Raw genomic sequence first — 27,302 nt, forward strand, 5'->3', positions numbered from 1 at the left:
TATAAACCTCCATGTATTTTGTGTACTGTCTATCTAAGGTACATACCACAGTACTGAGCACTTTAATGTATCTATCCTCACAACACCCCTGAAAGGCAGAGAGGTATTATCATTTTACATATTGGGACCTGATGCACAGAGACACTAAGTAACCTGTCCAAGGTCACACAGTCGATGGCCAATGCCCTAGCCACCATTCCTCCACTCCATTCAAGTACCACTATTGACATTTTACTGGAATGACTGTCCTTAAAAAGAATGTGGAGCATTCTAATTCCCATAAGGGTGGCAGCAGAGAATAGAATCAATACTCTAGAGGATGACTACATAACCCATGAGTGCATAGTCATATCCAATCAAGTAAAATACCCAGCATGTCAAACTCTCCACTCATACACACTGTATTTTATCAGTAATAACCCAGTTTGCACTTGCATATTTTATCTGCATTTTATTTGGTTTTTGTAAGGTATTTTGGGGATATTCAGATGTAGACTGGATAGAATGATATCATGACTATATTAAAGAATGTTCTTGTTTTAACTATGATTTAGTAGGATTTAGATAATTCATTTATTAATATGCTTAATATCAGTTATTACTAGCATGGCATAATTTTAGACACACACATTCAAATTCTTATTTACAATCTTTAATTTCTTTGACTTAATGGAGTCACTCCTGATTTCCACTGGTACAAATGAAGATCAGAATTAGTTGCAATGTGTATACAGTGGTGTGATTCCATTCTTATACTACTTAGTTTTTATAAACAATATGTTTGTGAGATTCACATCTGACCATGGCGATACTCTTACCAAACACAAAATATCCACAGACTTCTGACTCATGCAAGCTCAGAAGGTAGATGTTCTACAGCAAGGATGACCTATCTAACAGAAAGGTCAGGCTGGTATGGAAAGCATTAACCCCAAACCAACAAAACCCTCTTCAGCAAGAAGCTGTGAGGGTAGAAGAGAAGCAAATGAGCTCTCCACTTCCTTAGGGAACAACTCCCTGTTCTTGGGATTGTCTGTCCAGCCATACCACAGCTGATCTGGCTGCAGGGATCAAGCATGTAGTAAAGTCCTCTCTACTGCACTAAAATGAATAGTTCTGTGGAAGCTAGAAACTAAGGGCCCTCTCCCCAATTGGACAGGCTAACATAAAGAAGTAGCCTAGGAATGTTACAGGGGGGCCAATCTGCACACACACACCCCTTCTGACCCACAACACTGATCTTCAGTTCTAAAGGAACTATCTCTGCATTAAGGCTCCTTCCTCCATCATCGCTGGAGTTACTCTAAAGCACTGCCACTTTCTACAGTTGCTTTGGTGGGAAGGGCTTTTTCTTCCTCTCACGAGGCAGCCAAATATCGATGTGACATGCTCCCTTTACAATTCCTTCCTGACTGAATATCGTTCAGTCAGTCAGAGAAGAACTACTCTCTGCATTAAGATGTTGGGACTCAACTTAGCCTGCTCAGTGAAGCCTTGTACTTTTTTCCCCAATAAATCAACTACCTTATATGGCTTTATGAGCACCTTGCCCCAACCCTCTAGCATCACGACACAACAGTCTCTGTGGCATGAGGGTGGCTAGCAAAGTCCAGAAGCAGGTTGCTATAACTATCTGGAAGCTGGCTACCTCATTCTGTGACTGATCCATCGCTAACCAATTTGGTGCTAGAAAGTCAACTGTGAGTAAAGTGGTGGCAGAGGCTTCTGAGGCATTTGGGAGTGTGATTTACTCAAAGGCAATGGGCATAAACAATAGCCATGAAGTAACTGCTCGGTTTGAGAAAATGGGGTTTCCAAACTGTGCCAAGGCCCTTGATGGGATTCAAGTTTGCCTTCCTTAAGGAGCATATGAGTACATAAACCACAAAAGGTACTAATTCATTATTATGCAGAACTCTTGTAGACCAAAGAGGCTGATTTATGGATGCCAATGTGAGCTGCACTGGAAATGTTCATGATGCCAGGGTTTTCTGACGGTCAGGAATCTACATTCATGGACAGGCTGGGACACTATTCCCACCAAATGACATTGTTATAGACATTGTTATCCTGGGGGACTCTATGTAACCCCTTTTGCCTTGGCTTATGAAACCATATCTTGATTTCAGAGGGCCTGGCAAAAGACGGTTCGTTTACACACTCAGCAGGTACAGAATGGCGGCTGACTGTCCGTTTGACAGACTGAAATCCTGCTGGTGCTGTTTACAGACACTTGGATGTCTGTGTCATCAGTGCTGTCCGCAGTAGTGTGACTTGCTGCGGTCTTCATGATCTTTGTGAAGCCAAAATTGAGCCATTTGCCCCTGAGTGACTCTATGAGAGTAAGAGATTGCTGAACTCAGTACACTCAGCCAGAAAGTGAATCTATCACAGCTTGAACAGGATGCACCCTAGCAACAAAAATCAGGGATGCTCTGCACTCCAATATTATGGACTTGCACGGGCAATGGAAGATAGGGGATAGTTATCTTAGAAATGTTTTTCTACAGCAATGCTTTCAGTACACACATCATGGTACTGAAGTACTGTCATATCACACAATAAAGAGAAGAGTACTGTCACTGTATGCAGTGAATGTGGGCATTGATATGAAATTTTCTTATGGATGAAATGGTTGTTTGTGAAAAGGGGGCTGTGCATTTACAGTATGGATCGGTGTACGTAGATGTACTCAGAAATTGTGTCTGGATGCAAGTTCTCTGTTGTCACTTACTGAGTGTTCATCTTTATTATTCGAATGCACATTGTATGATGTAGTGAAGGCTATAAACTTTCTTAATTAAATGAAAACCTTCATTTGTGAACATGGATGTATTAAAATATATATATATATATATATATATATAAAATAACATTGCAGGCAGCCCAGCTGCCATTAGAACACCAAAACTCAGTAATAAACCCACAGCAAAACCAGTAATAAATCAAAGTGCATTAACCAAACAGTGCAAAGTGCAAACACTGAACCAGTGCCATCAAAATAATCCCTTAAATGTGTGTCCTCTGGCATGTTCTCCTTTCCCTTTCTTGTACATTTAGCATGAACTTGACATCACTGCACGGGTGTGGAGGCCTGCAAGGGAGAGAGGGTCAGCATGGGGACAGAAGTATGCTGGGAGAAGGGGGGCCCTCAATTGGGGTAGAGGACTGCAGGGGGTAGATTCGCCCTGTCCAGCTGCTGTTAAGGCCTGGTTGCATGGGCCACCCAACCATGGAATTGTCCAAAGTGTTCCTGGGTCTGAGCACATGGCAGCAATTCTCCCTTCCTGCTTTGTAGCCTGCATGTTCTTTTCATTTTGCCTTTCTATTTGCCATGAATCCTTCTCTCTGTTGTATTGCACTTGCTTGTTGACCCTGTCCAGAATGTCAAACATAAGCTCATCACAGAAAATCTTCCTGTTTGACCAATCCATGATGGTACGGAGATCCAGGCTTCCGCTAGAATGTGTCTGAGTGCTGAGGTACAATGGCCGGTTGAGGGACCTGCAAGCAGACATAAAAGAGTACATTATTGTCTCAGTAATTCACAGATGACTCAGGGCATAAGAACAGGAAAAATCCTTGTGGAATTTGACAGCCAAAAAATGATACTTTGTGAGACCCCATATACATCAGACATCAGAAGCTCTGTGGACACAATCAGGTTAACAACAATTAAAAGAGGGCACAGGGAATGGTAAGTTAAAAATCACAACTGGTTTACTTTAAAAATTGCAGAACACTTTAGGCACTGGAGGAGCAGGTGGATCATGGTGTACCACACAATCCCTCTCCATCATTTCAGACATTCCATATTTTGGAGGACATCACAATTCTTGTGGTTCCAGAATGGCAAAGAGATATTTTATTCCAAGCTGCTGATGGCACGACAGTCATGTATGCCACATAAGTTTTCAAACTTATGGTGACTGAAGAGCACATCTATGAGTGGAATGGGCTGATCAGCTACCCATGTGGCACCCCAAAATATGCCCTTTCCCAGAATGTGACTACCTATCTGGAGTTCTTGCTATGGGGAAAGTTTGCAGCTATCAGCACCTGGGATTGGGTCAAAAATCATGAGGCAATCAACAAGATGCTCTGTTGGTGTCTGTGCAACCCACACACCTTCTGGGTTTGGTGTTCTGTCCCATCTATTGGCATTGAGACCACATAAAGAGAGAGATGGAGTCTACACTCCAACCTTAGTTAAGAGTCAGGTGGCTTTTAGCTCATGTAGTAGAGGCTCATGCACTAAGCTCTAAAGATCTCAGGTTCAATCCCACCCACCGACGAGCGGGGTCTGTCAGTGTTGCATCTGCATGGATTACTGCCTCCCCACAGCTTCCAATACAGCTAGTTATGACTGCATGCAAACACATACACTAATATGGACTTGCCAAGAACTCCATTACCTCTCGGCACCTTTCTAGAGTGCATACAACCCCCCACCTGTATTTTGGACAAATGATTTAGTCACCTGTCGGCTATAGGGGCTATATTAGTTTAATGGACTACACTTGTTAATATACATGTAAATTTCACCCTCCTCCCTTAAGGTCATTGACTACAGATGGCTTGTTAAACCTTTAGGCTGATATGGAGTGGCGTAGTAACAGGGAAACCAATATAAAGTTCACATTTTTCATACCCTGGCATGTTGTAGCAAGAATGTGCAAGTTTCTATTAAAACTTTTTAAATGCTTGTTTCACTGTTCACACTTCCCATTCTCCATTCTGAATTCCATGAGGTGGTGGTGTTGGGGACAGATGGGAAGGATGCTAAACTGTTGGCGTACAATCTGCCATTAGCAAATACATGCTGCTATCCATGGCTGGTAATAACTTTTGCATTGGTTCATAAACTGGAAATCCCTCCCATACTATATTCATAAAAACAAAAATGGAGCCAGAAACTTACCAGGCGGAAGGGTGACTTCTTCAGTTTCTGTTCAGGTTCCATGGTGGACTGCTAATCTGGGGATAGGAGAGGAGGCACTGAAAGCTCCTCCAAGTAGGGACCCAGGATTTTCTGCAGCTTCTCCAGCAGCAAAGCCTCCTCAAGGACTGGTCTCGGTACCAGAATGACTTTGGTAGCCTCTTCCAGAACCCGCTGTATCCCCTCCAGTACTATTCTAGATTCAGGGGTGAGACAGTCACCATCTTGGCTGACCAGGCAGCTGTGAAGTCTAGTGGCTCAGTGTTCAGTGCATTACCCAGCACTTGGTCAAACTCCTTGTAAAAGAGGTGGGATAACAGCGAGTTCCCAAACGTGTGGTTTTCATCCCTGGCTTTCTGATAGTTGGTTTTGAACTGCTTAGTCCTCTCCCAGCATTGGTCACCGGTCCAGTGAATTTCCAGCGCTGCCATCTTCTTCACTATTTCCAGGCATGCACGGTCATGGAACTTTTTGCTTGCCTTGCATCAGAAATTCAACAAAATCTGGCCAGGAAGCAGCACAATTGGCAAAGAACTTCTTCTGGTTGGTATTCATTGCAAACACAGGAGACGGTTCAATGTGTTTGCAGCGCAGCAGTTAGAATAAAATGCTAGGCTTAAATGCTGAGCTATGTACTTGACAAAGGGGGCATTGCTTCTGTTTCCTGGTTGTTGACTAGCTACTCTTGGGACAGAGAGGACAAAGTGCACTGACCTATGGGACTGTAGGACATCATCTAGCAGACACTCAGGGCCTGAGGCCAGTGGGTCTGGGCCCAAGCTATGTCCACATTACAAACTAATGGGGTTCTGGCCCCAAACCCTGCAGGACCCAGGCTCGAACACTCCACTCCTGCACGTTCCTGGGGCTTGGGCACAGGCCTGGATCAGACTGATTTGTGTGTAGACAGAAGGGGAGTTATGCTTGAGCCTAAGCCCGAGCCCGAGCCTGGGTTTACAATGCAGTGTTGTCATACTGTTGTTGTTGGCTGGGGCACTAAGCCATTCTACCGGTGCGCCTCCAAGCACCCACACACTGGAAGGAACCTAACTGTTTCTAAACTGGCTAAGCTCATCTCTAACAAGCAGGTGCCATGAGAACAAGAGCAGTAATTGAGTTAATGTAGTGGAGAAATACAGTGAAGTGCTTTTCTTTTTTTATCAGTCAGTTATATGATCCTGACATATAATGAAGACATAGTGTGATATAAAATGCAGGAAACTGACAAAATACAGTCACAGACAAGTATAAAACCACCAATATAATATCTGCTTAATAATTGGTATCTATTACATCATTTCCATTTACTGCATAACTTAGTTTTAATTTAATAACTCTTGTAATTTGCGATTTTATAATGTTTATTATGACTATTTACAATATGTAATACACACTTTCATTTAAACATACTCTTCTCATAATTTTAGAAATACTTTGTTCTTAGTTCAATAGAAATTGATCTTTATCTATTTTAAAATTATTATGCTTTTTAAAATACATTGCAAACATTGTTTGCATGGTCTATATGATGTTTCCCCAAATCATTTTCTTTTCTTTATTTACATAAAGGTTTATCTTTTTGTTTTGATTTTGTTAGTAAATTTTAAAGCACAAATTTTATGGACTATTCCATTGTAATTCACTTATTGTCCATGAATTCTGAGCCACAAATACTGAATGCATAATCAATGTCATCTTTAAAACAACAAAACAGAATGACCACTTAATTTTAATACGGTGTTGATAGAGGAAGGAAAGAGGACTGCGCTCAGGTTATTTTAAAATATTTTTTCTATAAATCTTCCATTAGAAATGGGTTAAAATAGTTCAAAACATGCTTACAAGACTTCTTTAAAATAATGTAATTACTATTTATTTACTTTTATATAATAGTGAATAAAGGGATCAGTGTTCTATTGTGTTAGGAACAGTACAAACTCCAAACACATAATAAAGAGACAATCCTAAAGTGTTTACTTTCTATATGACTTAAACAATGTTAAAGCCAAATTTTCAAAGTGACCTTAAAAGCAGCCTCTATATAGTCAACCATTGTACCACAATTCAAAGACACAAGGAGAAGAGATAAGACATAAGCTCCATCTGTTCCTTTCAATTTCCTGTTTTTGCTGATTTTCAGCCCTTCCAGTCATATTTTCAAAAGCAGCCTGTCCATTTGCATACCCAATAATGTAGTGTCAATTTTGTGCACTCCAGAATTACATGTTTGCATGCAAACAGATTAGACACCTAAATCATTGATTTGGGTACCCAAATAGTATTTCCATATGAAAAAAACATACCTTGTAGAATGAAAAAATGGCAAAGATAAACTCAAGAGATACAGCTGGAAAGTATTTCCCAATCCTGTTCATTGTGCCTATGAACTGTAGAAGTGTATACACCGTTGGCTCCATACTTCCTAAAACAATTGGGATGTTACTGGCAGCGAAAATCCTGGATGACCACCCATTTGAGCCACTCATATTACCCAACAGGCTATCCTGCTGAATAGGAAGGAAAGAACCATATCTGCCAGTGAGTGGCAGAAGTGACTGTATGTGGGTAATTAATATATGAGCTCTTGACCACCCATGCCATTCTCAACTTTGAACCTATCCACATGCAACCCACACAGTCCTAAGCAGTTACTATCCACAAAAGCCCTGCGATAACCCCCCATGCATGGCTTCCAGAGGAGGAGAGAGAAACGAGTCCCTGCCATCCATGTCATTTGACAAATATACTTACCTTTTGGGAGGGCTCAATCCTCCTTTACCCACCTTGCAGAGCCTCCCAGAGTTACTGTAGGCCTGAAGAATTCAGAATATACTACCCCATACAGGCACACAGAAAAAAGTATCATAGGGTACGTCCACATGGCAATAAAACCTCAGAGCCTAATCTACAGATTTGGGTTTGTGGGGCTCTCACAACCCCCGCCACCACCATCACCACCATGGTGGTAAGTCTCAGAGCCCAGATCTACGGACTTGTGCTCGTGCTACAGAACTAAAAATGGGAATGTACATGTTCCCACTCAGGCTGGAGCTAGGGCTCTGAAACCCAGCCTCTGACACATGGAAAGGACTTTGACAAGATTCTAACATTAAAATGACAAGCTATACCCATATTTGATAAAACGGAAGAAGCTAAAGTGTTCATGTACGCAGGAAGAGGTTAAAATGAGTATGTTAAGAATAAATTGAACAAAAATAATAACAGAGCAAAACCATAAAGAATCCCTAAATATATGCTAAGGGAGGCCATCAAAGCAGTTAACATCACTAAATCTGAAATAGGCTTATGCAGAAGAACCAGGGTAACAGAAGGAAACAGTGAAGAAGGCAGGTGACTCTGAGGGTGTGCCCTACACAGTGCATTAGTGTGCACCAGAGGGATATACAATCTAGTATGCAATAGTGTGTTACACACTAACTGACCTTTATAGACCCTGCGGAAGCACACTAAAAGTTCCTTTTAGTGTGTATTAGTGCTGTTCCAATTGAAACAGTACCCCATTGATATGCACTAGGGAACTTTCCCTACACATCAGCAGGGTGGTGCACAACATGCTAGTGCACACCAGAACTTACTCCCCTCTAGTACAGACTCAAACACTGTGCAGACAAGCCCTGAGACAACCACAACTGGAAAAGGATGATTCTGTTAAAGTGGCCTTTTCCTCCATCTAACCATTCCTGTATTTTTTATTTAGGAATGTTGCCATATATCTTTCTCAACAGACTCTGAGTACCAGTCTACACTGGAAATTACAACTCCCATCCATACATGTATTGCAACATCTTGACAATCCCAGCCTATTACCTTATGGCATAGAACACCCACACTTTCCTGCACCTCTCACCTGTATGTATTCTCAAATGTACTTTTAAGTGGTGTGACGTTCTGAATGTTTTTCCACAATATGGACAGTCTTTCATGGCAGAACCAAGGCTCCTGTCTCTCAGTAAAGCTGGCTGCTGGATTCCTACAGATCTCCCAGCTTCTTCTCCGATGTCTGAAACACAGAAATGTTCTCACATCACTTCAGCACATGTCAGAAGTTGTTCTCGCTGAAACTGCTAACACAACACAAAGTTAAATATGTCAATATTACACCTGTCTATTTCATTCTTTAAATCTGACAGAACGCTGACAATTCATGTATTTTCTTGTTATTCTCTTAAATTATTTCATCTTTCCTAACATCACTTTAAACAGCATATGGTACCTTTATATTGAACTGAATTATACAAGAAATGAAACAGCTGTGTCAGCAGCTGGTTTGATTTCTTCTTCTGCTTAATTCCTATTAATTTTTTCCCAAAAAGTTTCAAAAAGTTTTGTTAAATATGGTTAATTTATAATTATTATTGAAAAGTTGAGCATTTTAATATGAAAAAGTTTTAATTAATTATGTTAAAATTAAAAAACAACAACAACAACAACAGTACAGTTGTGAAGATATTGGAGAAAACTGAAGAAGTGACACTGCCTCCCTTTCTGCGTACGAATTGGAACAGATAATGCCACTTTTCTAACACAGTATTCCATCATTGACTTTAGGCTGCACAAGGCATACTGACTGGCTTAATGTCAAGGAAAGCCAATGAAAAAGCAGGCCAGGTGAGGGGAACTTTCTCTTCTGCTCTCCTCTACATTTTCACATATGGGGGCACGCTCACTGTACATCTTACTGCAATAGCTGCTGTGTCTAATATGATACCACTTAGATCTTCTAATTAAAAAAAGACGTTATCTTCTCATGCATTTTGAACAATATGGCTATCGAGAATATGCTTCAAGCAGGATATGAACAAACTGAGTTACAGTTTAGGCATAAGACTGACATGAAAATTACAAAAAAGGTAGGGTATTTTTAAAAGGTGATTATTAAAACCAATCTTATATCTCAAATTTCACTTTGTATTGATGAAGATTTCCCGCGTAATATGTGACATACATGCATCAGTACAAAAGCAGAGAAAGTAGGATGACAAATGTAGAAATTCTGAAATGGAATTACAATATTGTTACACTACAGGGGCAGACTACACAGAGGTACATTTTGAAAGTTGTGTGCAGAGGTTAAGCTGTGCAACTCCCATTAATATTAACAGGAAACATATAGTTAAATCTTTGTGCACAGCCTTGATAATTTTCCCCATAAAGTATTGATTAAATTTGTTCCATCCTCAGTTTTTTGCTATATAACCAAAGCTATCAGAAGGTGGAACGCAATTTACACAGAGTTGTCTTTTATTCAGAAATGATAGGACATAACAAAAAGTATTTAACACTTGGCTTAAGAAAAACATTCATTCAGTAGCACAGACTCCAATACTGCATTACTGAACAAGGTACCATTAGAAATTTTAAGCAAATACCATGTAATGGACACTGTCACTATTTTGATGAAGGTTGGGGAGTGATGAAAACACAAGTGAGACTGACAGAACACCTAGAGCTATGTGGGAACTTGTGAATCCAGAAAAGCTTAAAAGTCATATTTTTAATTGCAACCACAAAATGCTCTTACCTAAGAAAGCTGCAAACAATATACAAACCTAATAATTAGATAGAAATCTAAAGTTCTAAACTCCCAGCCAGCTTTCCTCTGTTCCATATTAAATAGAAGAATAGTTTCTTTATGGAAATGCAAATATTTCTATGGTTGAAATATCTGTAAAAAAAGACACCAGGAATATGCTTTGCCATATACTTGCACTCTGCCTTGTAATGGTCACTTTTTAAAAGGTGAAAAAGGATAGCTTTCTAAAACAAATACCTGCCTGACTATATTCTCTGAAAGTTTTTAGTTCTACTTGAAATATTGCAGAGTTAAAACACAATATTTAAGTAGAAGGCCAGTAACTGTCATTTTGAATTATTCACAAGTATTTAAATGTAACATAATTCAGAGTATATGCTGTCTTTCAAGATCAAGGCACACATAGATAGGTGCAAACCAATATTTCCGAATTGCCCAAGGAATTCTGATTTTCCATTGTTTGTACAGAGTGTTCAACAAAAGAGTTTTATATGATAAGGTCCAAAACTACTTTAGAGAAAAGAATTTCTGAGACTGTGAAGTGCAAAATACTGCATGTATGATGACAATGAAAAGAAAAACTCTCAATTGATCAATAAACACTATGTGAACACTATAGATAAATATATAGATAAAGTTAACAAGCCACTCAGGATGAATTTACAGAATAAGAGTACTAGTTATGTTTTGCTATATGTCACCATAAATGATGGTCTGTTATCCATTTCCCTTTTATCTTTCTATCTAGAATATGTGTGGCCCAATAAAAAAGAATAAATTTGTAAGATAAACAGCTCACTTTGCAGATTTAAGAGTCTAATTTTCACTTTACACAGAACTGAATTTTTTGAGGCTGTGAGGCTATGGAGTTTACTCTAGCACTAATCCCTCTGAAAAAGCACACTGAAAACAACAATGAAGCAGAGAAAGATGTGGGTGGTCTGAAGAGTTTCCTTTAATTGAAGTAGACATACAGTAGATAGCGCTAAAGGCTTTACTCCAACAGGGCCTTACCTATAAGAACATTTTCTTCCCACAGTGAACACATTCCTAAGACTTTAAAGCTGTATTGAGGGTTTCTCTTTTGAATTCTGATAGAGGTATATCAAATCATGAATGGTGTGGAGAAAGTGAATAAGGAAAAGTTATTTACTTGTTCCCATAATATAAGAACTAGGGGCCACCAAATGAAATTAATGGGCAGCAGGTTTAAAACAAATAAAAGGAAGTTCTTCTTCACTCCTTGCCTGAGGAGGTTGTGAAGGCTAGAAGTATAACAGGGTTTAAAAAGAGAACTAGATAAATTCGTAGAGGTTAAGTCCATTAATGGCTATTAGCCAGGATGGGTAAGGAATGGTGTTGCTAGCCTCTGTTTGTCAGATGGTGGAGATGGATGGCAGGAGAGAGATCACTTGATCATTACCTGTTAGGTTCACTCCCTCTGGGGCACCTGGCATTGGCCACTGTCGGAAGACAGGATACTGGGCTAGATGGATCTTTGGTCTGACCCAGTATGGCCATTCTTTGTTCTCTGCTTACAGAGCCCACCAAAGTGCTGGAGGCCACTGCTACCTGAATTACATCTAACTCTTTTTACTTCAGTCAATAAAAATGTATGTTCATGGTTATTGTCTGTCCCTCTCAGATCCTATCTCACATCTCTCCTCTCACTAGGACATGAGTCAGCAAACCATTCCCATTCATCAAATCACTTATACAGATGCTATTTAAAAGCATGTCCTTAAGTTCCATTTGACTTGATATCTGACAAGTTACATTCATTGGCTTAAAACAACTGATAGAGGGTTAAGAAAAAATTAGCTTACATGTATGATCTGTAAGATAAGAGAACTACAGTTATAAATATGAGGGGGGCTAGCAGCAGTAAAACTAAGCTAACAATAATGGATATAAGCACAGGTAAAGCTTCTCCACATGGCTCTGCAACACTGACTGGCAACGTGCCCCCATCCATCTCCAAACTATTTCACTGGTGGGAAACTTGCTGGCTGTACTGAGCTCTGCCAGCAATCTGTGGGAAGGTTTAACTATGGACATATAGGAACTAGGATTAGTCCTACCAAATCTATTCCACTTGTGATTTAATTAGGATTTGAAGGGGGGAAAAATGTCTCTCAGCTGATCAATTCCAAGGACCAAAAGAAAAAAAAAAGAGGAAAAAGAATGGTACTTACAATAACTGTGGTTCTTCATGATGTGGTGTCCACATGGATTCCATTTCTAGTGTGCATGTGCCCAATGCACATGAGATCTGATTTTTTTGGCTACAACTGTCCATTGGAGCCATGCATATTTTCCACTCAAGGACATAAAGGACAGACAGGACCCAGCCTTCCCTCAGTTCCTTCACTAGTTCAGAATCTTGCAGCTATAGGACTCCATAGAAGTGAGGAAGAAGGGTGGGCTATGAAATCCATGTGGACAACATGTCTCAAAAAAACAGTTACTGCAGAGTAAGTAACCATTCTTTCTTCTTTGAGTGACTGTCCAGATGGACTCCACATCCACTAATAATCACCTCATAGTTGGACAGTAGGTGCTAGGAGTCCTACTTAAACAAGGATTGTAGGACAGCTCTACCAAAGCAAGCATCTGATCTTGAAGCCTCACTATCGAATAGCACTGGGTAAAAGCATGTATGAATTCTATACTTTGGGTTAGCAAAAGTGTGGCTTTTTCTCTATTGATCTTGAGCTCCACTGTGGTAAAGAGCTGTAATATCATGAGAATCAACCTGATCACCTGCTGGGAAGATTTTCCCCAGATCAGCAGTTATCCGGGTATAGGTATACCTGAATGCCATATCTTCTTACGTGGGTTGTGATGACCAGTAGGCAATGAGTGAATATTTTTGGTGCCATGGAGAGACCCAAAGGCAGGAACCTACATTGGTAGTAAGAGTCCCCTACTATGAATCTGAGGTATTTTCTGTGTGCTGGATCTATGGACAGATGGGAATAACGTCCTGAAGGCAGAGACCACTGAATCAATCTTGAGGATCTAATAAGGGCATAACTGAGACCAGGGCTACCATCCTGAACTTGCAATGATGGATGAATCTGTTGAAGCATCTCTAGAATCAGATGCCAGCCCTCCTTTTTCTTTGGGATTAAAAAAATAATGGGAGTAGATTCCCATGCCTCTGAATTCTAGGGGTATCTCTTCCATTGCTCTGAGCTGCAGAAGGGAATCTACCTCCTGTTTTAACAGTGTCTTATGAGAGGAGTTGCTAAAATAGGACTGGGAAGGAGAGTGGGGAGAGGAGGAAGGGACTGGAATTGGATGGAACGTCCCTTGTTTATACTTTCCAGGAACTACTGGTCCAAGAAGATCTGGGTCCAGTTCTGTTTCTTTCTCAATGGTCTGTGTGTGTTATAGTAATACGAGGTAGAGGGCCTCTGTCTGATGAGGCTTTCAGTTTTGGCCCGCTTACTCCTTGTGGCTGGAGTCTATGCACTCAAGGAGTGAAGAGCAGCTCTCAAATCCTTTACATGGATTCAGGGCTTCATCTGTTCATGTTTTAAATAGTTCACAACCTTCCAATGGGATGCTCTCAATGATGATTCAGAACAACTTGAGTAGTCCACAAGAATGAAGCCATGAAGTCCTGTGCATCACAATGAAACTGACCATTGAACATGCTGCCATCTCAGATGTGTCTAGAGCAGCCTGCAGAGAGATTCAGGCTTCTATTTGTCCTTCAAACACTTGAGATTTTAGCTCTTCCCTATGCTCCCATGGAATCTTCTCTATGGACTGTGACAATATAACCCAGTTCAGATAATTGTTTTTGACAGAAGCATCAGGTCATTCATAATGCATATCTAGAGGCTAGCAATGTAGCAGATATTTCTACCAAGTCTTTATATCAATCTTTGGACCTTTTTGCACCATTGCCACATTTGAGCCTGGGACTGAGTGGATGCAGAAATATTCAAATCCCTTAAAAGGAACTTGACTATGACTCAGCTTTATTGAACAGCGGTATCCTGGATGCTGGTGTTCCAACAACTCCTCACTGATAGGCATGGAGGAGTACAGAATCTCTAGTAATTTGTGAGATTTTTCTTGCATTACCTTCACTGGGACCATGCTCTGTAAGAGGTCTTGGAAAGTTTTAGAACTATCCAGCAGACTGGCAGTAGAAAGAAAGATTCCCTCATTCGATGAGAGGGAATATATTGCTGTTGGAATCAATTGATCTTCCATCTTCTTTCTTGCTGTCATGCTCCTGCTGGTGCAGACTATGACACCGTACCCCCTGAACCTCTTGAGTAGACCTACGATGATTTGTGGGGGAGAGAGCAGGAAGATATCCTAACTGGTTGCTTACCACAAGAAGCCCAAAATGACCAAGACTGAACATCGTAGGGGCTAGAGGCCAACAGGATGGAATCCAAAGTAAATGTTCCCCATGAAATCCCTAAAATTTGTGTTTGTAACAGTGACTCCTAGATTCTGTGCCAGACTGATATAGCTCATAAGAGGGAGAGGGAGGTGGGGGACATCTCCCTGCTATTCTTGGAAGAGGAGGAAGAAAAGCATATAATTCTTCCAAGGGGGGACTCCCTGTCTAGTGTCCCAGGGCACTCTCAAACCACACCCGCAACCTAAACAGGAGAGCTCATCAGTACCAAGGTAATATCAGTAAGTGGTATTGAGGCAGTAGCACTTCTAGCAGAGTAGTTTACAATAGCAGATGAGGACAGCAGGGCTGACTACAATTGTATGTTGAACGTTTTTCGTACTGGGAAAATTGGTGCAGGAAACATCGGCACCATGGAGGTCAATCTCAGAGCTGCAACCACAGAGCTAACTGGTACTGGAAGCATCAGTACTGAGGAGTTGGTATTGAGGGAAGTGTGGACCACAGTCTCAGGTGGTACTGTGATTACTCAGTGACCAGCCAATCTGGGCTATGAGCTGCATTTCAGCTAGAGGCATGAGCTGAGACAAAGGATGGTCCAGTGATTATAATGCTAGACTGGGTCAGAGGAGACCCAGGTTCAGATTCTTGTTCAATCAGATTTCCTGCCTGACCTTAGACAAGTCATTAGGCTATGTCTACATTAGCAGATGATTGCACAGTGTGCAGAGGAGCAGGAGGACACTGTAGGAGTTCTGTCAAACTGCCACAGGCAGGAAGAAGGAAGTTATGGATGGTTGGACCCACTTTGCCTGTTATGTCCAAGGGTGTGGAAGATGTGAGGACATCCAGGGTGGAGATGCAAGTGCACACTGCTGGCCAAAGAGAAACCTCTTTCACGTGCATGGGGTCACGTGCACCAGAAGTGGAATCCATATGGACAATCACTCAAACAAGATTTCTGTAAAAATGTGTACATTTTCCTCATGATCTCAAAATCAGTGCTGTGTGGCCTACTTTATGTAGTGTTTCAATAAATATGACTAGAAAGAATGCACTAATTTTCTGAAAATAAAAACATATACGAGTTAGGTAGGTAGGATTTACTTCACCCACCCTAGAACCCAAATTGTCAAAGGTACAAATGTACCCTGGAAAACTTACAAATGTATTTGTTTGCCATGTGAAACCCTGTACTTGCACATACACAAAGAGGCACTTTCATGTACAAAGGAGCTAAATTGCAGTCCTTTTGCAGGCTAAACTCCCACTGAAGGCAGTTGGAGTCTTGGCGACAAAAGGATAGCCAAATTAGCCACAAATAGGTAATCACATGGGAAAGGTAATCACACACAAAATAGGTAATCACACTCAAGTATGCATTTGCACTCACACATTTTCCAGACTGTATTGGAGGTCCCTTGGAAAATATGGTCAACAATCTTTAAAGCTCCTCATAATCCCGTGTTTTCATATATTTCTGAAATTTAAAATACTTGCAGTTCTCTTTAGAACTGCCTGTAAAAGTTAATGAAATATGGCACAACATGAAGAGTTAAGATCACTGTTATTTTTAAAATATCTATAAAACTACCCAGTCTGATCCACACAGCTCTCTGAACAGGAGATACTATATTCCGAATCTGAGATGAAGCAGCAATTTAGTAGATGCTAAAAACCTACCATCATTGTTTTGGCTTGCAGGTCTGCCTGCACTTTAACCATTTCTTACCCTGACAAATACCACAGAATATTCAATTTCTGGGAATGCATCATTTTTTTTTCTTCTCTGTCTATACTTTGGAGTTAGCTCAAATCATTTTCAATATTATAAAATATATAAACTTGGGCGGAAACTTTTTTTTTTTCCATTTTATGTTCAGTGGACCCCGTTCTGCCCTCAGTTATACCTGTCCAACCCAATTGACTTCAATAAAGCTGCACAAATGTGACTGAGAGTACAATCTGGACCAGCACTTATATTTTGAAACTAAACTCCTATAACCATCACAAATGCTTGAACTTTTTGTTAGTGAACTTCATAGCTTAAAATGAAGGATTCTAATATTACTGAAAAACTAACTGTATTTTGGTCTCTGGTAACTTTAGGTCAGTGACAACTTGATGCCTCTATTGTTACATCAAGCATTTTAGATTTTATAATGACTATATTTGGTAATCTTAAACTGTTATGCATTAATATGGATTGGCAAAGAATTTGTTTAAACAGAGAGCTATTTTAGAGAAGAACTGGAAAGGAGGCCAGTGAGAAAGCAACAGCCAAATTATGTTTGTGTTATTAGGAATGAAGACTATACCAAAGTTTCAGCTGGTAAATAACAAGTATACTACTTGTGACATCAGCCTTCCGTGTTAGTCCTTTGCGTGGGCAAATGAAAGGCACTTACAGCTAGTGTATATGCGTTAGCAATGAGTGCACGAGCAGATGCACTAGTTTTGAAAATTCAAACCGGTGAGCTAAAATGTTAAGGCCTATTTATGAGAGGGAAGAGTCAGAATATACCTCAAGTGATCATAAGCTTATCATAGCCAATACCTCAGGCTGGAATGAGCTATCTAGATGTTATCTCATGCATGAGGGAGTCGGAAATGTTCTAAGCAATTTGTCAATAACTGGTAAAGCATCAACTACTGACTCTGAAGGCAGCAGACATGTTTACTAGTATTCTGAGTAGCTGAAAATTTTGTTTTCATAGCCCATAGTCCAAAAATACATCACACCATAGTACTTCATTTATGAATTCATTGATATAATATGGTATTTTTCACTACCTTATGCTTTCTGAGGAGGGTTTTGTAGGCCCTACATTAAGCATCAGTATAAATAAATACTCCACAGCAATGCAAATATTTGATAAGCAAAGCAACTTACATCCCAATTATTACTATAGTTCTTACCCTATTTGTAATTTACACATAACCACACTTTTAAATAAGCAACTTAAAACTATAGAGGTTTTTTTCTGCTTTAAGTCACAAATTCCTAACAGATTATTTTGTAGGTATTTTATTTTTTAAAAATGTCTGTAGCTTTTAAAACCTTTAAAAATAATTTGAACAGCTCAAAAGTAATTTTAAATACATCTTTTTGGCTGTCTGATTTGTTTGAAGAATTCTGTAAAAAAAAAAAAAAAGACACAGAAACTAAGTTGTAATGTTTAAAAAAAATAAGCTTGGTCACTTGTCATTAATGTATGGAGCTCAGTTTAGCCTGAAAATTATGCACATTGAAAGGAAAAATGATTATTTAGAGATAACATTTTCCCCAGAGACTTTTTTTTGCCATATTCTTTTTCAAACAAAGAAGACATCTTAAGCACCTTGCAATATCTTTCATTTAATAGCTGGCAGAAGGAAAGTCCCAGATGAACATTGGCCTGTGTCTTTCTCTTTAACCAGCTGAGTGATCCAAGCTTTTAATATAGCTGTTCCAATTATTGTAAAAGTCATCTAGTACCTTATAACCACAAATATTGACAGTTTATTGCACAATGCATTCATGACATTTGAAGGTCACATCATACATAATACATACTCTTTTAGAAAAGTGTCTGGAACAAAGAGATACATGATCAGCAATTACAGCATAGTATTGTTATGTATGATTTTAGACTTACTTAAAACTAAATATTGTATGAAATGCATAGTGATCATTAATCTAATTGATCAATTGCATAGTTCATTTTTAGTATTTAGTTTTTGTTCATTACTGATACTGTGCTCACTGATACTGTCCCTGCCCCAAGAAGCTTACAGTGAAAGCACCAATCCTGCAAACACTCATATACATGCTTAATTTCATATGCAGCAGTAGTCCCAGCCAAGTCAAGTCTACGGCCCTCTGTCTTGCAGATGCTGGGATCTGCTACACAAAGTCCCACTGGTGTAAAGGAGGAGTGTGTGCAGATGATCCTTTTGGAAAATAAGGGCCCGGATGATTATAAAAATCCTTATCTTACATCCAGTTCTCTTTGAAGTTGAGGGGAAATTGTCCATTAACTTCAATAGGATTTGGATCTGGCCCTTAATGATTTATTGCAAATAATGATCTTACATAAAAACTGCAATCTGAATGAAGCAGAAAAGGTTTCCTGAGGAGGTTTCTGAATACATGTAAATGATCTCTCAAAGATGACTACCAGCAGCCAAACCACACCTTTTTACAACACATTAAAGATCCAGTATATAAAATAGTATCAATTATATATTTAACTAAGTTAATATATGTAAGTATAAGGGGCAAGTTGTGCCCTCAGATCTCTACATACAGTCCACCACTGAAGTCAACAGAAGTTGGGGATGGGCAGACTAAGAGTGTAAAATATTGGGTTTTCTTATTTTGCTTAAAGGCCTGAGCTGCCAACACTGACACTCTTGGAGAGAAAAGGGTCTTTGGAAGATCCATTTCATTTATTATGGGCACTGATTCAGCTCGCCCCCCATTCCTCTCCTCTCCTGTTCTCTCCTATCCCTTCCCTCTCAGTCTACCTCCTTCATGCTTCTACTGTTTCCCTATCTTCCTTCCCTGATCCATACTTAGCTCAACTTCCAAAGCATGGCTTGGGTTCCAGCCAACTGTGTGATGACAAAATGTGGCTTTTTAATTTTTTTGTTTAAGTCTTCTAGCTATTGGGAGCACAGCAGCATGATGCTATATACATATACAATATTTTTATAAATGACATGTGCCAGTTTATCTTCATTGCTGCTACTTTAGAACCACATTAAGGGTATGCCTGGGGCAGCAGCAATGGCGCTACGTTAACAATGGAGAGTCAGGCCGACACTTACACAGCATATGGGAATTAAGGGGGTTACCTCAAGGAGGTAGGTAAAGGAGGACAGAGTAGCAGGGAGGAGCAAGCATAAGCCTGAGTGATGTACAACTAAGCCTAGCGACTTTCCTTCTGCTCACCAAGGGCTGGGGAGTACCAGTGCTAACAGACAGATCTGCTGCACTGTACCACCTGGATTACAATACCAAGGAGGAATCTGTTCCTCCTACAGCTGTCTGGAAGTGATTCATCATATTCCTCTGAGATCTATATATCAGATCTACCAGGGAAAAATTATTTGGCAGGCTATTTCATTCAAAGGAACCAGATCAATTTCTGAGTGCTACCGAGCCTACTTTTGCCCAGTGCTATTACTTCTGTACTTGTTCAGACACAGACCAAAGGGCTTCGTCAGGTGACTTCTCCTCTAGTACGGGACAAGACTTGTTGTATGCATTCCCTCCTTTTATTCTACCTTCTTCTAATCCTTCAAAAGGTGAGACAGAAGTCAGCACACTTGATCCATCCAACTCTTGCATGAGCAGTTCAGTTCTGGTATTCCAGTCTCCAGGTTTTGGCTGACAAAACATGCTGTTTCTGTCTGATCTTTTCTCTCAGTTGCATTTTGTTTTGTTTTTTAATCCAAATCCCACTTCGCTTAATTTGTCAGCATGGATCATAGGCCCCCAAAATGCTAAATCCTTGGATTTGCCAAATAATCATGAAGTCTCATTAGACTCCTATACGTCTTCCACAGGAAAAGTGGATGCATTAAAAAGTGGATGCTTTATCATTTAGGTTTCCAGTCAGGCTCTGGGCCTCATTTTTGTTTGCTGTCTTGCATGTGAGTATATCTACTTTCAGTGATGGGCTCTGGCTTTTTTCTATCTTTCTTTGAAAGTACACTTCTGAGTGTCTATTTATCCTTATTACCTCCCTGTGCATAAAGCATCCATTTTTACTCATCCACCACTGAACCAATTTCTTACTCTTTGGTGCAAAGTCCAACCACTGTGTGGGATTTAAATCTGGCTCTTTCAGTCTTCTCTGGGACTTTTCATTTGATATTTTCACCATTGTCCTTTACCCTTGCAAACTTTGAAAATTATCTCCTTGGTTGTTACCTCTGTAAAACATCTAAGTGAACTCCAAGACTTCCTAGTCCATTCCCACTGTATGTATTTTTGATCAAGGGTAGGATATGCATCATCCTCACCTGAAGTTCTTGTCAAAAGCAGTCTCTGATTTTCATGGAGTCAGTCTATCTTTTCTTACCCAAATTCTTGACTCACCTGTGTCAGCTTTGATCTGCCAGCTGAATGTGAAAGAGGAGCTCAGTTATTGCCTGGATAGGACAAGGTCGTTCCACACTCTCTCCAGATTGTTTATTACATTTGGAGAAAATTCTAATGGGGAATCTAACTCAGTACAGACGCAATCCAAATGGATCATCTTTTGTTTTTAAATGTGTTGTTTTCAGGCAGGTGATTAGTTACCAATGGCCTTAAAGCATACCACTAGGGTGACAGCAGCTTCTACAGCCTGTCTGCATCATATTCCCATCTTTGAGATTTGCAACATGGAGTTTGATAAACACTTTACCCAGCATTGCTCTCTTGAAGCCAAGACTAGATCAGATACCCAATTTGGGATAGCTACCTTACAGTCCCTCTTTAATTAAATAATCCTGATTTCCTGCTCCTGGGATGGATTGCTACTGCTGACTAATCTCCAAAAGTGAAGATCTGTGGAGGCAGTTTCATGAGGGAGAAAATGAGGTTACTAACAAATCAACTAAAACAACAAGTAACTGGAGTTCTATTTATATCTTGCCTTCCCTGATCCGTACTCACCTTGCTCCTTCCACATTTCTTTCCACAGTATCCCTGTGTATTCTGGAAATAAGGTAAAGGAGGAAGGGTCATGGAGCTTATTATGACCTCAGTCTAGTTACTGAGCTGCACATGCACATCAGTGTGACACAGCATGCAGACTTCAGGGTGTGGATATTTGGATGAAATAGAGAACCCAAGTCAGTGGTAAGTAAATTATAAGAAACATGATAGATTCAGGTGACAGGGGGTTGTGTGAATCTCTTTTCTGGTCCCTCTCTTTTTCTGTCTAGGTTCTACACTGTGCCCATGACTGTAGTCTCTGATGGGAAGATTTTCATAGGCATAAAAGGGTGCCCAACTCCTGCTGATTTTCAGAGGCTTTGTGCCTTTGAAAATCTTTTCCTGATTAACCATAGTAGCATTTAATGTGTCTTTGCATCGCTTGATTTTCATTTTCAATTTCTGGATTCAAAGAAACCCAAAAGCTCAAACTATTGATTTTTCCTGTCTCCATGTCAGATCCATGAACATGGCCAAATTTGCTCAAAAAACAATAGAGTTGCCAATAGGTCCCTGAGATTCAGGTATTACTATAGAAGTTTCACTATTATTTTATCACAGAGTGGCATCCAGCACAGCAGTTCACACATCTGAAGTAATCAAAACTTTTACACATTATTTTAACGAAATAACATGTCAGCTAAAGCTTTAAAAATGTCACAGAATCCTCTATGTAAACTCAGGAAAAAAACAAAAATGTAATCAAAATCATATAAACAAAAACATGTAATCAAAAATGTACTAAAAAAACTACTATGAGTTTAATTTCCCCTAACCAAAGCAATAGGATTACAAGTACAAATTGCCATTCCATTCTTAACTCACTTCTTTGTGCACAGGTGTTACTGTAGTCCCAGAACAGTGGATAAGGTTATGGTATGTAGTACAATATTTAGACACCATATAGTGAACTGTCTAAATTTTGTTACTTTTTACTTTCCAAGGTTATCTGAACGCAGTTTGTGAATTAAAAGACCATGGTCAAACTAGTATGCTTAGCTTTGGAAATCATTTTCTTCAATTTAAAATAACCCATTATAGCATATGACAAAAACATGATTCCTTCCAACTTTTGTCCTCCATTTTGCAGACAAACTGGGTAGTTATTAAAGAGCTGCTGGTGAACAAGCCTGAGATGCTGATGTCAATTGATTTTTTAAAAGGCTTTTTGAAAATAAAAATTAAAGACTCATATGTGTTAATTACATGAACATTGTCAAATATATTAAAAAGGAAACAAAATGATTAAATTTGGGACCTCTGAATTTTGACAAGGTTCCTTTAAAGATTACTGGTGTGGTATTTTGCATTGTTTTAACATTATCTTATAGATATATTGGATCTAGGATACCTTGTAACTTAATACCATATAAATGGGCTTATTACATTATTATATTCACTATATAACTCAGGAGGTACATTGGTAGCTGAACCTTTAGCCTAGTTTTGTATAGTAGTCTTAGTATGCACTAATAATATAGCAGCATGCTATACCTGGATAATAGAAATACAAAGGGTGACACATTAGCTGGCCTACCAATAGTAATCTTACAACACCTTGATATGACAATACATGAACATCATCTGAACTTCCATGGTATATGTTGTCAATTAGTAGTACGAATACTATTTTGAACAGGCCATCCTCTGGTTCAGCTCAGCTTGGGGCATTGATTGGTTTAGGCATGGGCTTTCAGTATGCTGGAACAATCCTGAAACTAATTCTGCATGTGTCAGAGTTGGATTTTGGCCACGCATGTCAGTATGCTGAAACAGAGCTATTTAAATCCTGAGCCTTATTTTACATGTGCTGGGCTGGAATGTGGCCCTGCAGCCTTTTGGGTCTCCATCTGTAGATACGAAAGCCAGGGTGTGCCCTGGCCCTCTGGCTGTTATTAGTTTCTTCACTTCCATAGAACTCACCCTGTCTCTGTTCTCACCAGCTACAAATTTCCAACTATTCTTGTGTATTTGTGGACTTGATGGAGAGGCCCATCAAACCTCTGATGTTTCTGAATAATTCTTCCTCAAGTTTCCTTGCCGTCTTGGCTGTCTTCTTTTGGACTACAGCATTCCTTGAATTTCTGTTACCCTAAACAGCTTTGGTGCAACACATCAATGACAAGAAGTGTCAGTCCCCCCAGCCCACTAATTCCTTGGAGTTGATAAGTTAACAATTGTCTTCTTCAATACTAGATAAGATAGTCTTCTGTCACTTTCAACAGGCTGCACAGATTCCATGCCCCAAGGTTTACTACGGGATCTCTTCAAATTCCCTAGGGTGATGCTGCTTCACTTGTAACTACTGCTCAAATTCACTTAACACCTGCACAGCCTGGTCAAATGCTATTTAGTTGTCATTTAATTGGGGGTACAGGAGAACGAATAGAGGCTTTAGGTATCCAAGCTTCTCAATAACTACAACAAACACTAGCTACGGGTTAATCAGGACTAGCAGCACAGGGTCAAACACCAATTCCCTAAACCACATGGGCCTTTTCACGACACCACCATTTCTTCAAACTCCAGTGCTAAAAGTTTTATAAAAAAACAATTCTCTGAATGCACAGGCGCAACCTTCGTCTCATAAATAATTCAGTCATTTATTGTTTTTTTAGCTTTCAAAAGGGTCCAGCTGACAGCGTGAACTAAAGCTTGCAAAATATCATCTTGAAAAATTAAATTACATATATAGACAGACGTTAGAATTTGAAAGTTACCTTCTGTGTGCTCTCCCCTGGGCTTAGTCTCTCCTACTTCACTGCCAGTATACGAGTGTTGCCTGATGTTTCAGGCAGTATTGATAACCTGCCTGAAAGTTTCTCACAAGCTCATCTGCCATGGCTGTAAAGGTCAGAGCTTGCTGCTGAAGTTCTTGGACATAGCAATCAGGAAAGACCCATCCTTTGGTGTGAGAGACTAGAACCTGTAGCCTTAAGAAACCCTTTCTTGCACGTCAAAAGACAAGCACCTGCTGCTTGAAGACTTACATCCATATCTTGGGGTATAGGCAACCTCTACAGCCCCAAAACAACTTGAAACCAATGGTGTGAGGAAAGAATGAGTGATAAGCTCTGGCAAGAGTTGTGTCAGGCTTTACTTCAAATATTAAATTATGAAACAAATAGGACAGATATTTGGCACAAACTGGCCTCCAGTAGATTCCATTTAATTGTGTCTGAACCCATGGGTCTGCTTGCCACAGACCTCTGTCCCCACTATTACATGGCTAGTGAGAAGAGAAGACAGAGTGAGTCCAGTTAATTCTTCCCACTAGCTCTTCCCCCCTACATTATTTTGAAGGCCTTGAATCTTCTGCTCTGAGGAATGCAACTGTGAAAGGACTGGTGAGACCCAACTGCATCGGGGGAGACCACTTTGTACCAGCAATGGTATGAGGGAGGGAAGGGGGAAAAAATACAAAGGGGAGAGGGGGAGAGATGAAAGTTAAATAAGCTTGCTAGTATAACCATGACTTTAAAGATACAGACTTGAAAATACTATATTTGTCTCCCCTCCACCTATCAAAATGGCCACAATTTAGTTAAATTGCATGTCAAGGATTTGGTCTAGGGTTCAGAGGCAGTGCTCAGGTCTAATGGCACTGAAATTTGACACGCTCATCTTGTGGAATTTCAGCATCAAATGACAGAAGTTTCATGAGATCAGATTACTTTGCAAGATTTCCACATCTTCAACAGCAGCAATATTAGCAATAGTATATCACTCCTTGGCACCACAGTGAGGAGGTGCTAGATAAACAGTTTGGATAGACTCGATAAGGAGACAGGCATATTCTTGTGAAATTTTCAACATCTTGGACTGTGCTCACAAAACTGCCTGTGAACTGAAAGTAGAAAGCAAGCCTTTTCCGGTTTTGGTTCTGACCTAGAAACAAAACTGTAAGGATGGCTTCAGAAATATTGATTTAAATCCAAATTTACCCCTTCAATTTAAAGGGGCTTAAGGTTCTAATGTTGGTTCATCTCTATGCTAAATTAAGACACACTACAAGAAGTAACATCACACAGTGAATAGACTAATTTAAATCCCAAGAACTCAAGCCACTGCTTTTGTGGGAGTACGTTTCCAGGCCTTTTCAAGGGGGTGCTAGTGAGAGCCCTCTCCAATTGCCTGGCAACCCAGGCTGAACGTGATGTTTAACAAACTGGCTTGCAAGTGACATATCTGAAAACTGCCTAGGACTAGCCAGCCTATCCCAGCATACTGGGTGTTTGGGGCAATATGAAGGACGAATACACATTTGGAGCGGGAGACTAAACCGATGTCAGTAATGTTACTGGTACTAGTCTTATACTGGCCACAGGTACATTATGAGGGCTCCTAGCCACAGTGGGACAAAGAGCTGTAGTTCACAGTAGAGCATCTATGGATGACTAGGGATGGAGCTGCCCATAGGCATGCTGGCATACTTTAATTAAAGTAGGACTGCTGGGACTTATCACTGGGTAACAGTTAATAATTTTATATTACTATCATAATGAATTTTATTAATAAATTTGCAGCCAGAGGCCTTTAACCAAGAGACCAAGAGACTAGTGTTGTGTGTTTATTTTAAACCATGATAGGAAGATGCTACTGAGCAAGATTTAGGCACTCAGATATTACATTGATGAGTGCCATAGACAGGACCATAAATAAAACAGAGCAAAGATGTGGCCTGTACTGCTACATTAGGTGATGAACTAGATCATGAAACAATAAACTGCTTCCTCCTCTGTTACATAAAACTTTTCAACTGACTGTTTTTTAGTCATGCTGAAGTGTTACTTATCTACTCTAGATACTAACTGATTTTTAATATACTTCTTTCAATCTGGATACTCTTTCACCAAAACTTTTTCAAGTTAGAATGTAAATATACATCCTGCTATGGTAATTTCTACCCCATGCCTTAGTGTGAAACCTAAGGGTATGTCTATACTGCAATTAGAAACCCGTGGTTGGCCCAAACCAGATGATTCTGGCTTGTAGGTGTCGGGCTAATGGGCTGTTTAATTTCAGTGTAGACATTTGGGCTCAGGCTGGAGCTTGCTCAAGGTCCTGCAAGATGGGAGGGTCCCAGACCTCAGGCTGCAGCCCGACCTGGAACATGTACATTACAAAGCGCCCCTTTGCCCAGTCAGCTGTCATGGGCCACCTGTGGCTGTCTAACTTGCAGTATAGCATACCGTAAATGTTGCAATGTTATTCACAACTCATGCCCCTTATCCCGCAATTTCTCCTTAGGGAAAAATAGCATAGAAACACATTTTCTCATCTATATGACAAGACACAGATATAATCCAGCTATGATTATCACAATTTTTATAACCATGATTGTGATCTAAAACAGCATATGATCTACATTTTAGCAACATATATTAGAATAAATTAAATAAAAGATAGGGATTCTACATTTAATACCATTCTATTCCTCTAATACTTTACAAAACTATTGGGTGTGAGTGCTGTATATCATCAAACTTTATTGAAAATATTTCTTTTCTAATATGTCTCACAATACAGCAGTCAAAGTAGAATTATAGACTGGATATGTGTTCAAATGTTTGTTTGTTTTTCATCTATAGGTCACGGATTCAAATGAAGCAGAACTCAGTAGTAATCAAATGTTTTAACCATCTGATATTTATTCGATAGCTGACAGTATATACACCGATAGAGTGATCTAAGCCTAATTCATAGTAGATAGGTGTCTACATGAACAAAA

General features: G+C 39.8%; 1 protein-coding gene across 5 annotated transcripts in view; it reads right to left on the reverse strand.

The window, feature by feature from the left end:
- ZNF536 (zinc finger protein 536) overlaps window positions 1-27,302 on the reverse strand; it is a 421,935-nt gene that overhangs the window by 162,357 nt on the left and 232,276 nt on the right. For all 5 annotated transcript variants that reach the window (XM_050923035.1, XM_050923033.1, XM_050923032.1 and 2 more), the window contains one exon: window positions 8,808-8,960. In XM_050923035.1, the coding sequence (XP_050778992.1) occupies window positions 8,808-8,960 (153 nt within the window). The remainder of the gene's footprint in view (window positions 1-8,807; window positions 8,961-27,302) is intronic.

Source organism: Gopherus flavomarginatus, chromosome 14, assembly GCF_025201925.1.
Source record: "Gopherus flavomarginatus isolate rGopFla2 chromosome 14, rGopFla2.mat.asm, whole genome shotgun sequence".
NCBI classification, from domain to species: Eukaryota; Metazoa; Chordata; order Testudines; family Testudinidae; genus Gopherus; species Gopherus flavomarginatus.